The sequence below is a fragment of the Chrysochloris asiatica genome, unplaced genomic scaffold (assembly GCF_000296735.1).
Source record: "Chrysochloris asiatica unplaced genomic scaffold, ChrAsi1.0 scaffold00324, whole genome shotgun sequence".
Classification (NCBI taxonomy): Eukaryota; Metazoa; Chordata; class Mammalia; order Afrosoricida; family Chrysochloridae; genus Chrysochloris; species Chrysochloris asiatica.
This window is the reverse complement of record NW_006408842.1, coordinates 998,085-1,013,561: the sequence shown is the minus strand read 5'-3', so window position 1 is coordinate 1,013,561 and position 15,477 is coordinate 998,085. Positions and strand designations below refer to the sequence as shown.

General features: G+C 39.6%; 1 protein-coding gene across 2 annotated transcripts in view; it reads left to right on the top strand.

Annotated features, from left to right (window-relative positions):
- Positions 1-10,489, top strand: part of C1QTNF3 (C1q and tumor necrosis factor related protein 3) — a 33,135-nt gene extending 22,646 nt beyond the window's left edge. Inside the window, exons 4-6 of one of the 2 annotated variants that reach the window (XM_006875377.1) lie at positions 825-954; positions 3,651-3,750; positions 9,933-10,489. In XM_006875377.1, coding sequence (XP_006875439.1) covers positions 825-954; positions 3,651-3,750; positions 9,933-10,092 — 390 coding nt within the window. In that variant the 3' untranslated portion in view covers positions 10,093-10,489. The remainder of the gene's footprint in view (positions 1-824; positions 955-3,650; positions 3,751-9,932) is intronic. The other variant, XM_006875378.1, reaches the window with a different exon arrangement.
- The last annotated feature ends 4,988 nt before the right edge of the window (positions 10,490-15,477 follow it).

The following is a 15,477-nucleotide window of genomic DNA, read 5'->3' as shown; positions in this document are numbered from 1 at the left end:
AGTGTTTTGTTCTGTTGTGTATGGGTTACCATGAGTTGGAAGCGACTCAACAGCACCTAACATGGGTATTAAACCTTCATTAATATATGCTGCAAATGTTTCTTGTTTTTAAAATTTGTTTAAGGAAGTTTTTTTTCTTGCTACAAAAAAGTTTAAACATTTTGTAATGTGGCATTGGAGGAAAAGCACTGGACTGCTAACTGAAAGGTCAGAGGTTCAAACCCACCAACTGCTCCTTGGAAACTCTTTACAGGGTCACCATGAGTCAGAACCAACTCGACGGCACATAACAACAACAAGAAGCATCTGTCACTATTTTCGTTTTTGTTAAGTATAAGAAAGGTTTTCATATTTATTTTAAATGAACATTAAAAATATAGTAGAAGATATGTTTGCTATAAGTATGAACAGACTCAACAGCACTTAACAACAACAATGAATAAGGATAATAAGGAGTCCTGGTGTAGGGTAAGCACTGGACTGTGAACCACATGGTTCAAACCCACCAGTCACTCTTTGAAACCCTATACAGGGTCACTGTGCATTGGAATTGATGCAATAGCACTTCACAACAACAATAATAAGGATGGAGCTTTCATATATGGGACACCTTTCAAAGTAGGACACTAAGTGACTATCAACCATGTACTCTTAACCTTCCTTCCAAGTTTGTCAACTCTGAATTGGGATCCATACTGTTTTGTTTCTGTTGTTTGTTTTTTTAAAAAAAAACTTGCTTGGTATCTCATGCAAAGTAAATTTTCAATATTCATTTGTCAAAGCATGCTAATTGCCTACTAATTAACCACCAACTCTTTCCTTAGATTGCATTCATGGCATCTCTTGCAACTCACTTCAGCAATCAGAACAGTGGGATTATCTTCAGCAGTGTTGAGACCAACATTGGAAACTTCTTTGATGTCATGACTGGTAGATTTGGGGCCCCAGTATCAGGTGAGATGTAAAATTAAATGAATGATGGAATTAAACAATCTGTGATCAAAAAAGAGAAGAGAAGTGAGGCGGGATGGAGGGAAGAAAGGAAGAGAGAAGGGAATAAAAGGGGAGGGATGGAGAGAAAAAAGAGGTAGAGCGGGAATAGCATAGGGAAGGCACTAAGGAAGTGAAAAATTCTTTCCGACTCAGGGTGAGACAGGCAGCTCCTGTATATAGATTTCTGCTGGCTTTGGAAGTACATGAATCTTAATCTGAAAAAACAGACATATATATATTTTTTAATCTGACCATGGTTATAAAGCTTATAAACTATAACTGGACAGAACAAATAATTCCTAAGAGGATATAGTTACACCTATTTGAGTTAACGTTATAGAACTCTTTTGGGCGCCTTATTCCAACAATATTGAATATCCTTGGGCTCTCAAAGTAAACTGTTTAAACCTCATCCAGTATATTTCAAATGACCATTTCATGAGTTCCAATTTTGTGAGTGCTGAGACCAAGGAGACTGATTTTGCAATTAAGGTAACCAGTTTCAGTACCTATTCTTGCAAAGGAAATTGTGTGTGAATAGAATACATATGCACTTATGTATTTCCAACTTTTGGCATTTCATTTATTCTCCATCTGGTGTCTTAATACGTACTCTCTAAATGGTTTCTGCAGTCTGTTTCTAATAGTACTCATAATTTTTCTTCTATTTTTCTGACAAACTAATCTCTTTTCCTGTCATTTGGATTTGTTTTATCCTCCTGAAACATTAAGCATTGTTGTTTTTCTTTTAACCTGTGGGGGAGAGCCAGAGGGGAGTAGAAGTTTTATAAAATATGAAACACCTGAACACATGTGAGCCTTTTTCTCAGAGCCCTATACCTTGTATCTGCTTTGACGTTTCTGCTGTGGGTTAATCATCACCAGACTTGTGAAAGGCCACAATGGATTTTTATATAACTTCCACCATTCTTCATGCATAGATTGTTTATGCCTAGAACATAATGAAGCATAATTATGCTTCCTTTCTTTTTTTTTTTTTTCAACTTGACTCAGAAACAGATGGAGCAACGTGGCACCATTACACTTTCTACCTTACTTGACTGTGCCTTTGGAAAAGAGCAAAGAAGTCTCTAGTGATTTTTTTTAGGTGTTTCTGGATTTTTCTCTTGTAAAAAGATCCTTAGTGCATAAATGTAACATGGAAATCAATGAGAACTTGTTGACTTATATTTACACTTGCATTTACCTTTCCAAAATGTACTCCCAAATCCAAGACCCTGGAGTTGGCAAGTTTTTCCTTTGTGCTCATCTGTCTGATTTGGATTCTTCTTAATTATTCACTGACAGACTCTTCCATGCTGGCATTTAGACTGTGCCAGGTCATATTAAAAGGAGCTCTGGTAGTGTAGTGGTTATGAATTGGGCTGCGAACCGCAACGTCAGCAGTTCGAAGCTATCAGCTGTTCCATGGGAGAAAGATGAGGCATTCTGCTCTTGTAAAGATTTATAGCCTCGGAAATCCTGTATAGGGTCGCTATGAGTCGGAACCGACTCCACAGCACATAACCAACCAACCAAGGTCATATTAAAGTACTTCCAGTTAGGAGATCTAGGCTCTTCCAAGAAAATTTCATCTTTTTCAAATGAAGAGGATTTGAACTTTCAGCAACAGGGTCATGCTGCAGAGTCTAAGTTCCGTCTTCTGTTTATTGCATTTAATTTCAGCCATTTACAAGGAATACCATGAGCAATTACTGCAACTCTTTCCTTAGGGCTAGCAAACATCTACTTGGCACTCCAGCACATCGTTCTCTTCAGCATACACTTGGTGCGATGAGTGTGCACCTCCACTGAAAGGTTATACTTGTTCCTGTTTGTGATGGTTTTGGAAGGCCAGGTGCTCACTCCCCACCATAGGCTTCTATCTGACCATGCCTCCTGCGGTAGATGCTGGTGATAATTAGCTTAGACCCAATAACAGTGTATACTATGCCCTGGGCACTTTGGGAGAGCAGTAAGGAGAGCCAGTGAAACACAGCCAATGTACATCTCTGCCCCTAAAGACTTTACAACCTTGTTGGGGGTACACAGTATGCACATTCAGAAAGTGAACAAAATAGAAAGCCATTTGAAGGTTGTTGTTGTTGTCAGGTGCCATCAAGTCGAAACCGACTCATAGCGACCCCATGCACAGCAGAATGAAACAATGTCCGATCTGGACCAACCTCACTACCGCTGCCACACTTGACGCCATCAATGATGCCACCTGGATTATCCATCTCGTTGGGGGTCTTCCTCTTTTTCTCTGACCCTCCATCTTACCCAGCATGACATCCTTCTCCAGTGACTGTTCTCTCCTGACAATATGTCCAAAGTATGAGAGACGAAGTTTAACCGTCCTAGCCTCTAAGGAGCACTCTGGCTGCACTTCTTCCAAAACAGATCTATTGGTTCTTTTGGAAGTCCATGGCACTTTTAGTATTCTCCTCGAACACCACAATTCAAAGTTTGAAGGTAAGAACAGGTAAAGAGATACTCGTGCAGATGAAGGCCAGGACGAAGCAATGTACCGTGTAAAGCATGAGCAGAGGAAGAAGGGGGAAGTCATTTGGTTTATTTCTTTGCTGTCTATAGGTTCTCAGGACATCTGAGAATATGTTAATTCATATCCATGTGGCTAAATACCTGTGTTTCAGGTGTGTACTTCTTCACCTTCAGCATGATGAAGCATGAGGATGTTGATGAGGTGTATGTGTACCTGATGCACAATGGCAACACGGTCTTCAGCATGTACAGGTGGGTGGTCCACCCATCAGAGGAATCATCCATTGTTTGCTCAAAGTCAGAGAAGTCTATGGGGTCAATACAGTCTGGCATGGCCTATTCCCTCAGTGGGACACCCCCACCACACACACACACACACACACACACACACACACACACACTCTGATAGACAACCAGATCAAAATTAATATTCGAGAAGAACTAAATCAGATACATTTCAGCATCAGCAGGGGGGGGATGGAAGGCCTTGAGCTGATTGCTAGCAACACTCCCCAAAACCTGCTGTTTGAATTCATTTGTTAACTCATTTTTTTTTTCCTTTTGTCTCTACCCTTTCTTCGCTCCTTCCTTTGCCTGAAACTTAAATCTGTGGGTGTTCTCCAGAGCGCTTTGGGCTGGCAGATTAAGAAAGCCAAAAATATTCTTCTTCTTCTTGTTAAGTGCCATCGAGTCAGTTCTGACTCATGATGTTTCCAAGGAGCTGCTGTTGAGTCTGAACCATCAACCTTGTGGTTCAAACTGACTTTGCCATCCAGTGCGTTATCCCACAGCACCACACCAGGACTCCAAAAAATAGTTTTAAGTCCGCCTACTTAGGTTGTGAAGGAGCCCTGCTGATGCTGTGGGTTAAGCATTGGTATGCTAAGTAAAGGTCTGCAGTTCGAACCCACCAAGTAGCTCTGGGAGAAAAACCCCTAATGATATGTTCCTATAAAGTTTACAGCCTAGGAAACCCTACAGGGCAGTTCTACCCTGTCCTATAAGTGGCTGTGAGTTGGAATTGACTTGACTACACACAACAATAATGATAACAACCTTTAGGTTGTGTGGAGTCCCTGGAGGTGCAAATGGTTAATGTGCTCTTCTGCTAATCTAAAGGTAAGTTTACTTAGAGGTACCTCAGAAGAAAAGCCTGGCAAACTGCTTACAAAAAAATCAGCTGACAACCCTATAGTTTTTCTTTGACACATGAAGGGTTGCCATGAGTTAAGGATGATTCAATGGCAACTGGTTTGTTTTGCTTGTGTAGCTGCTGCTGCTGCTTATCCTAGTGTCCTGGTCCTAGGGTTACCATAGGGCGGGTGGCATGGAAAGCTCTCTCAAATGAAATGTTGGAATTTCTTTTGATGTAAGTTTAGGATGTGCCCGAAGACAAAACTTTTCCATAAGTAAGCGGATGGTGAGTTATCGACAGAAAATGCGGCTGCTATTTGTTCCCTGTTAAGCTTGATGACTTAGAAGGATTCCCATATTTTTTTGATGGGGCCTGTGTAGACAGGGAGAACATATGTACATATCTGATATGCCAAAAGAGGTTTAAAAAAATGCATGAGAGGATAGGTGAAACTTTTGTAATCAAGAGCCTCGGATATAGTGAGTCGAACAGAGTATGGTTTTATCTGGCCAGTCCAGGGCAAGAGTTTCAGGCTAGGGGAGAATAGAGGAGGGAGTTGGAGGCTGTTGGAAGAGGAGTTGCCACATCTAGTACTCAGAGAGCTCAGCCTGATAAAAACAGCTCTGCCATTCATAAAACTGACTTCTAAATTCTCTCTGGTCATTGTCATTGCTGGAATCAGATCGAGGAAAGAACACGAGCTGTGGAAACTTTCATGTTCCAGACATTTCATTCTGAGAACTTAGTCACATTGCTCCCTTCTCCTCTCCTTCTCCCAAGATCAAGGGAGGCAAAGAAACGTAGACACACTCCTATGTTGTTGCTATTTTAAGTGCCCTTGAGCCAGTTCTGACTCATAGCAACCCTGTATTGGATTTCCAAGGAGTGGTTGGTGGATTTGAGCCACCAACCCTATTGTCATAGTTAAGTGCTTTTGAGTTGGTTCTGACTCATAACAAACCTACATAGGGTTTTCAAGCCTTTTAAAATCTTTGCGGAAGCAGAAAGCCTCATCTGTCTCCCAAGGGCTTGAACCACACTTGTTGTGGCTTGTAGTTCAGTACTTATCATATGGAGCCACCGTGCTCCCTCCACCCCAACTCTACAGAAGAGGGAAAAGTGGGCTCTCCTAAACAGCTAGCCTTCACTGCCTCTTTGTCTAATGAACACCAGTGTGAATTTTTCTTCCCATACTTAGAATACATGTGTTTCCATCCTGCCCCTATAGGAGACAATCCTCTCCCCATTTAGTACATCCAACTCAAAGACCAAAGTCTCCAGCAGCTGAACAGGTTTTTGCTGTCAAGTTAGAGTCCCTGAATGGCACAAATGGTTAATACAGTCTGCTGTTAGTCAGAAGGTTGGAAGTTCAAGTCTACCCAAAGGCATCTTGAAAGAAAGTCTTGTTGATCTACTTTTGAAAAAAGCAAGCATTGAAAACCCTATAGAGCTGACACAGTAGGGTCATCGTGCGTCAGAATCAAAGCTACAGCAACTGGATGGTTTTGTCAAGTTGGTCTTACGGCTCTTTTTCTCTTTGGCCACTGCTTGTGTTTTCTGGGAGGCTCTTCTTGGCCTGTTTTTCTTCATGGCCACATACAAGGTAAAGTAGGTCTTCCTCAGGGATAGTTTACAGTTCATTTTCTGCAGGTACAATTTTGAGATCATGAAAGAATTACTCGAACACTCCGTTTTTAAGGTTAGATTTAGGTTAAATTTAGATTTGGGGTAATACTTGTTGTTGTTGTTGTTAAGTGCCATCAAGTCGTTTCTGACCCATAGCGACCCTGTATAGGGTTTCTGAGGATCAGCTGGTAAGCTTGAACCACCGACCTTGCAGTTCATACAGCTTTGCAGTCTGACGCATTAACCCACAGCGCCACACCAAGACTCCTACTAGTCCCTCAAAACGTTAGCAGGCTTTTTGCTTTTGCTCTGTTTATTCCAGTCAGTGACATGTGTTGTGTTCTTGACAGAGAGTTTTCAGCTTGCTGTTTCTTTGCTTTTCCATTTCCGTTTAATGATGGTGCTGTACGGTACACACTGGACTGCTAACTGCAAGGTTAGCAGTTCAAACTCACCAACAGCTTCTTAGGAGACACATGAGGCTTTCAGCTTCCATAGAGATTGACAGCATCGAAAACCCTGCACAAGGTCACAACAATGAGTTGGAACCGACTCCATTGTACACAATAATAATAACAGTGTAGCCTTTAGAAACAATAGAGTTAAGTAGAAAGGCAACAATTTAAATCTTCTCCAATCATGGGGTGCTGTTGCTGTTGTTGTTGTTACGTGCCATTGAGTCAGTTTCAACTAATATTGTTATTGTTAGATGCCGTCAAGTCGGTTCCAACTCATAATGACCTTATGCGCAACAGAATGGAACACTGCCTGGTCTTCTCCAGCCTCACAATTGTTACATTTCAGTCCATTGCTGCTACCACTGTGTCAGTCCATCTCCTTGGCAGTCTTCCTGTGTTTACCTGACTCTGTCCTTTACCAAGCATGATTTCCTTCTCCAGGGACTGGTCCTTCCTGATAACATCTTTGAAGTATAGGAAATGAAGTTTTGCCATCCTGGCTTCTAGGAGGCATTTTGGCTACACATCAACAAAGATTTGCTTTGTTTTTCTGGAAGTCCTTGGTACTTTTAATAGTCTTCTCCAAACCCATATTTCAGATGCATTGATTCTATGGTCTTAATTCATTGTCCAACTTTCACATGCATATGAGGCAATTGCAAATACCATGGCTTGGGTCAGGCACACCTTAGTCCTCAAACGGACATCTATACATTTGAACACTTAAAAAAGGTCTTGTGCAGTATATTTGCCTAATGCAATACATAGTTTGCTTTCTTGACTGTTGCTTCCATGAGTGTTGATAGTGGATCCAAGTAAAATGAAATCGTTGACAGCTTCAATATTTCCTACATTCATCACGATGTTATTTACTGGTCCAGTTGTGAGGATCTCTGTTCTCTTTACATTGAGGTGCCGGCACGTCCATACTGAAGGCTATAGTCTTTGACGTTCACCAGTAAGTATTTTAAGTCCTCTTCTGTTCTAGAAAGCAAGGTTGTATCATTTATATATCACAGGTTGTTAATGAATCTTCCTCCAATCCTGATGTAATGTTCTTCTTCATATAAACTATCTTCTCGGGTTAGTTTCTCAGCATACAAATTGAATAAGTATGGTGAAAGAATACATCCCTGGTGCTTAATTTTCCTCACTTTAAACTATTCAATATTCCCCAGTTCTGTTTGAACAACTTCCTCTTGTTCTATATACAGGTTCTTCATGAGCACAATTATGTGTTCTGGTATATCCTTTCTTTATAATGTTACCAATAGTTTGTCTTGGCCCACACAGTTGAAAACGTTTGCATAGTCAATAAAGTACAAGTAAACACTTTTCTGACAGTCTCTGCTTTCAGCTTAGATCCGTCTGATGTCAGTAGCATTATTCCTATTTCTACGTCCTCTTTTAAATCGAGTCTGAATTTTTGACAGTTTTCTGTTTATGTACTGTTGTAACCATTTTTGAATTATTTTAAGCAAAATTTTGATTACATGTAGTATTGTACAATGATTTCTGTAATCTGTTGGTCACCTCTTTTTGGAATGGACACAAATTCCAATCAGTTGACCAGGTAGTTGTCGCCCAAATTCTTTGGCCTAGATGAGTGAGTGCTTCCAGTGTTGCATCAGTTTGTTGAAAGATTTCTGTTTATACCCCGCCAATTCCTGATGTCTTGTTTTTTGCCAATACCTTCCATGCTGCTTGGATTTCTTCTTTCAGTACCGTTGGTTCTTGATCGTATGCTACCTCTTGAAATGGTTGAACATTGACCATTTCTTTTTGGTACAGTGACTCTTTGATCTTCATCAGTAAATGTTTTAAGTCCTCTTCACTTTCAGCAATGAGTCTTCCTCCAATCCTGATGCCACATTTTACTTCATAGAACCCAGCTTTTTGGATTATTTGCTCAGTATACAGGTTGAATAAATATGTTGAAAGAATACAACCTTGTCGGACACCTTTCTTAATTTTAAACCATGATATCCTTCTCCAGTGACTGGTCCCTCTTGACAAAATGTCCAAAGTATGAGAGATGAAATCTGGGCATCCTGGCCTCTGAGGAGCACTCTGGCTGCACTTCCTCCAACGCAGATCTGTTTTGTTCTTTTGTCAGCCCATGGCACCTTCAATAATCTCCTCCAACTCCATAACTCAAAAAAGCATTAAAAAATCTGAAGTAGGCCAAAGATTCATGTTGGACAACATGAAGAGGAGTAATAAAAAAGATCTATTGTTTCTTTTGACAGCCTATGGCACTTTTAGTATTCTCCGCCAACACCATAATTCAAAGGCATCAATTCTTCTACGGTCTTCCTTATTCACTGTCCAGCTTTCACATCCATATAAGGTTATTGAAAATACCATGGCTTGGGTCAGGCGCACCTTAGTCCTCAAGCTGACATCTTTGCTCTTCAACACTTTAAAAAGGTCTTGTGCAGCAGATTTGCCTACTACAATACGTCATCTGATCTCTTGACTGCTGCTTCTGTGAGTGTTGATAGTTGATCCAAGAAGAATGAAGTCCTTGAAAATGTCAGTATTTTCTCCATTGATAAGAATGTTGTTTATTGGTCCAGTGGTGAGCTTTCCTCTACCCAGACCCTTAGAACTCAAGTGTCAGCAGATGGCTTTTCCTGGGTCATTCTGGTCATTGTCATTTCCATTCTGGAAAGTCATGATGGGAGAGGAAAATAAAGGGGTATTTCTGAGTGTTTTGTTGGTCAGGCATAGAAGTAAATCAAAAACCAAACACAGTGCTGTCAAGTTGATTCTGACTCACAGTGACGCCATAGGACAGAGGAGGATTTCCAAGGTTTTATATGATCTCTAAACCCTATACAGGGCTTTCTCTAGAAACCCATATAGGGTCGCTATGAGTCAGAACTGACTTGATGGCATTTCACAACAACAACAATATGATTTCCAAGGCTGTAATCTTTATGGAAGCAGATGACCTCATCGTTGTCTCATGGAACAAGAGGTGGGTTTGAACCACCAACCTTTCAGGTACCAGCCAAGTGTTTAGCTGCTGTGCCACTAGGGCCTAGAAACAGCAAATATCATTTCTACTCATCTTCCACTTAGATAACTTATTACAGACTGTATGTAAATGCAGGAGAGCCTAGGAGAGAAAGGGAGGGCAGGTTTTGGTGAGAAGCAGATTGTCCACTGCAAAGACTAAGACAGTGGTGCTGTCTTTTATCTCTTTCCAGCTATGAAACCAAGGGGAAATCAGATACATCCAGCAATCATGCAGTGCTGAAGCTGGCCAAAGGGGATGAAGTTTGGCTGAGAATGGGCAATGGTGCTCTTCACGGTGACCACCAGCGCTTCTCCACCTTTGCTGGATTCCTACTCTTTGAAACTAAGTAAATACAGGAATAAACCAGCTCCACAACTGGGCTGGTTTTGTTATGATCTGAGAAATAGTAGAGTTGAGGGATCTACATGCTACATTGAAAAAAGATATATATTCTGGTTACATTTGCTAGTCATGCTACAGGTTGGTTAATAATGTTGGATGACTCAGGACCTCAGACGAATATAACCACAACACAGTCTTCCCAAGTCACCGTGACTAATACTCTCAGCACCTTTGTCACCTTTATAAACACCGAAAGGCAAATTTCCTTATGGTGTAGCTTGGAAACAAAGGTCCCGATCAAGTAAGTCATTTGCAAAGTGTTTTGACGGCTATGTTCTTATTTTTCTATTGGCTTTCAGAAACCGCTGAAGTCTTTAGTACATCATTCTTTATAACTTTTGAGAGCAGAAGGACAATGATTATGATGGGGTTGGGACAAGAATTGAACAGTTGCCCGGCCCTCGGTACCACAATATTTGCATTACCTAGATTGAGAAGTAACACTTTGTTCCAGTGGGTCAACGTTCATGAATACAGTCTAAATAAAGTATTATTTGTTATTGATTTTAGGTAACAACATCATTCAAAATGTCCACCAAGATTTGGTTCCATCTTTACAGAAGGACACATCTGTAATTCAATCTTGTCTTTTAATCACTTAGAAGTTTGGAAATAGAACTGTCTCATAAGGCCGCTTGGGTTTATTAGATTGATTCTTTACGAAAAACAATTGTTTTATTGTGGGAAAACATATGTAAGAAAACATTTTCCAGTATCTTGTATGTTTATCTGTTTGGGAAATATCTATCACCACCTCTCTGACATTTCACCATTACAGTTGAGTGATATTGGGTAATGTTCATCCTGTTGTACCACCATTACTACTCTCTGTTTCCCAGTTATTCCACCACCAGTGTCCCCAAGTAAACACGTCTTTCCTCCTCCTTCCTACCTCCGGTACCACTAATACTCTTTGGTCTCTATATGTTTGTCTATTCATATAATGGAACCATACAATATGTGCCCATTTGACATTTCATGCAGCATGTTTCCAAGATTCAGCCATGTTGTAACATGTATTCGAATTTTGTTTCTCTTTATGGCTAAAATTCCACTATCTGTATACTTGTAAACCACATTTTGTTTTTCCACTCACCTGCGGGTGGACATTTAGGCTGTTTCCACCTTTTAACAGTTGTAAATAGTGCTACAATGACTATTGGTGAGCAAGTTTCTGTTTTTGTCATTCAAGTCTTTGGGGTATATACCTAGGATTGGGATTTCTCGATTGTGGTGGCTTCATATGATAACCACAGGCCCGTGGTGTGAGCCCACCATATGCTCTGTGGAAAAAAAGTTGATACTTTCTGCTCCTACAGAGAAACATTACATAGGGTCACAGTGGGTCAGAACTGACTCCAGGACACTTAACAAGAGTGACAATGGTAGTTCTATATTCAATTTCGTGAGGAACTGTTTTCCCTAGCAGTTGTATCATTTTGAATTCCCACCAGCAATGAATGAGGGCTCCAGTTTCAGACAGACTCTCTGTCACCGCATTTCTTATACTGTAAGAGATCCTTACTGACCCGAGCCTGCAGAACTGGCTGAGGCCAGCTTACCTGCCCATGTGGAGCAGATCATCTTCACTTTCTTTGTAAGTTACCCTCATAAACTTCAGCTTTAGACACATGCCATGTTAAAGGTCTTCTAAGTATAATTTTATACAAAGTAACTCAGCAGGTAAGGGTATTCCATTTGACACACTCAAGGAAGTCCTGGTGTGGTGCTATAGGATAAACACTAGACTTCTAACTACAAGGTTGGTGATTCAAACCCACCAGCCGGCCCTTGGAAACCCTCTATAGGGTTGCTGTGAGTCAGAACTGCCTCAATGGCCCTAAACAACAACACAACAAGGAAATCGCCGAGTTAAAATGATATGACTTCATTGATAATCATATGTAATCAACATTCACAGAGCAGCTATTAGTACCAAGTAGTATAGGAAGTGTCACATGATTTTTTGTCTGTCTCTTACTACCCAACCCCCCAAATCTATTCTCAAAAGATTAAGATTTGCCTGTAAAATGATATTCACATGAGTGTGCTCTGAATTCTGAAGATAGATCCCACAGAGGGGTTCTTAGTCAATTTTAGACAAAGAAGTCATCATTGGAAGATGTGTTTACCCTGCTACTGAATTATATTTAAAATGCACCAGAGAGCTGCCTATCTGAATAACATCATAGGTGGAATGAGCCTGTAACTTATTTTGTATCACAACAGGAATTTCCACATAGGCTTCCTAACTAGGCTTACTTGTGTTGATTTCTTGCTACAGATAGAGGCAAAGAGAATTAGGGCTGTCCTATTCCTAATTTGGACTTCCGGTGTGGCACTGGATCAGCACTGGACTGTGAACTACAAGGTCGGCAGCTCAAATCCAACAGTTGTTCCTCAGAAACCCTTTATAGGGTCACTAGGAGTCAGACTGACTTGACAGCACTTAACAACAACAATTGCCTAACTTAGGGCTTTCTTGCTCAATTTAGCTTTTGACCCCTTTCCTTTGATCAGCAAATCTTTTTTAAAACTCTTTCTTGATTTCCACAAGCAACACACTATTTTACAGTAAAGGGCTACTAGCTATAATGTGCTTGACTAGTAATGTTACAGTTTTGTATATGGTTTTCCACCCAGAGCTGTGGGGTGTATAACGTTACCATTTCCAAATGTCTTAAGTATTTCATAGAAGTGTATTGCTGGTAGAGATTTGAATGTTACATATTGCCCCAAAAGGGATTCTATGTCTGAAGAAGCAGACTACTAACACAGTTCTTAAGAAAGCTTTTGATATTCTTTTATGTAAAATGTTGGAAGAAAAATGTAGTAAGCAATATACAGAAATAACTAGTACCTTTGCTAAATGTACTGTTTTTAAATTTACTTAATAAAATGTATTCATCAGTACATTGTAAGTCTTTGTTAGCATAAAGTTAAAATGGCAGTCACCTGTCTCTCAAAAACTCTACTTTCCATTTATTGCATTTTATAATTTCAGCCCTTGGAGTCTTTAAGCCTTTGGTGTTTAGAGAATTCCCTATTAAAACTTGAAAACTCTAAGAGGAAGGGGTTTTCACCACATACCTGAAAACTTTCCATGTTGATGCCTAAAGTCTAGTTTTCATCTTACTAGAGATACCTGAGATTTGGTTGTAGGTAAGTGGAATATCTCTCGAGTTTGCTAATATCCAGAAAAACAAACAAACAGTGCTCCCAGAGAGAGAATTCCAACTCAAAAGGTATGAAGAAATTCAATTGCCAAAGGAACTGTGCAAGCCAAGATCAATATTATACTTTCACAATTTTACCCATGACCACAATTAAACATAGATATGGAGTTCACAAGTCTTGTTTAAGCTGCAGTGCTGAAAAAGAGGCCATACATTGGTGCCAGAGAAAATTTTATTAGATCATCTAAGCAACCAGCTTTTTCAATCTAACCCCAAATGACATTCCACTCCCAAATGAAGCAGGTGTGCCTGCTTGCTGCTGCAATGCTGTGCAAAAGTGCTGCATGGCTGGAAGACAATTTCTCTAACATCCTTAAAAGTGAAAAGATAAACAATCAAGAAACTCAACAAAGCCCAAGAAGGATAGACCCCAAAAGAAAATCACTGAGACATTTCATAATCAAGCTCTCCAAAATCAAAGATAAGGAGACACTCCTGAAGGCAACCAGGGAAAACAGAGGTGTCACATACAAAGGCAAGCAAGTCGAATTAAGCTCAGATCTCTCAGCAGAAACCATGCAAGCAATGGGGAGACATATATCAAACCCTGAAAGAAAAAAAAACTACCAACCAAGAATCCTTTATCTAGTAAAGCTATCAATCAAATATGATGGTGTAATCAAAACATTCCAGGATAAACAGAAGTTAAGGGATTTTGCCAAAGACAACCCTGTGTTACAAAACATCCTAAAAGGAATTCTGTGGACTGAGAACTAACAAGAACAGACAACAACCAGCGATTGACATACGTGGCAGCAACTCCCAGAACTAAATCGACAGAAGGAAAAGTTGAGAACAGAAAAAAAAAAAAAAAAAAAAAAACTATGAGAACAAACTGAGAGAATCTGGGTGATCAATCCATTATCAAAACAATTACAATGTGAAAGAAGGTAAACACACGTAGGAACAGAGAACCAGATGGTGAGAAGGTCAGGTAGATTATAGGATAAAATCGACTGCACTAAAAGGAGGGGAAAGTTAATGGACTATAAGGTAACCTCAAAGAAAATTAACACTTCACAACATAACAAGAAAATGAAAACAAAAGGACATTGAAACATTAAGACTATGAGGAAACTCACAAGAAAGAACACAAAAAGCATGCACTCAGCAAAGGAAGACACACAGAATAAAGAAAGGAGCAACACCACATAAAAACAAACAACAACAACAAAAACATAATGGCAGCAATTAATCCATACCTACCGATAATTGAACTGAATGTAATTGGATTAAACGCACCAGTTAAGATATGGTGGGTGGCAGAATGGATAAGAAAACAAGATCCTTCAATATGCAGTCTGCAAGAGACACATCGCATACACAGAGACAAAAACAAATTAAAAGTCAAAGGATGGAAAAAATATACCAAGCTAATTGCAATAAAAAACGAACAGGAGTGGCAGTACCAATCTCTGATAGAATACACTTTAAGGTAAAAACCAGCATAATAGATAAAGATGGACATTATCTCATGATTAAAGGGACAATTGAACAAGATAACGTAACCATAATAAATATCTATGCTCCCGATGAAAGAGTTCCAAAATATACAAAGCAAACTCTAATAGATTTAAAGAAAGAAATAGATGAATCTACAATAATAGTGGGTGATTTTAATACATCACTTTCAAAAATGGATAGAACAAGGAGAAAGAAACTTGACAAAGACACAGAAGAATTAAAGAACACAATCAGTCAACTGGACCTCATAGATGTGTACAGAACATTCAACCCAACAACTGCACAGTATACATTCTTTTCCAGTGTGCATGGAACATTTGCCAGAATAGACCAAGTCTTAGGCCACAAAACAAATCTCCATACATTTACAAATATCAAAATACTATAAAGCATCTTCTCACATCACAATGTGAATAAATTAGAAATCAACAATAGGAAGACCAAGGAAATCAAGTAAAATTCATTGAAACTGAATAACACCCTGCTGAAATGCGACTGGGTAGTAGAAGAAATTAAACATGAATTCACAAAGTTCCTAGAAATAAATGAGAATGAAAACACAACATACCAAAATCTTTGGGACAATTTATTGCAATAAATGCACACATCCAAAAAGAAGAAAGAACCAAAATT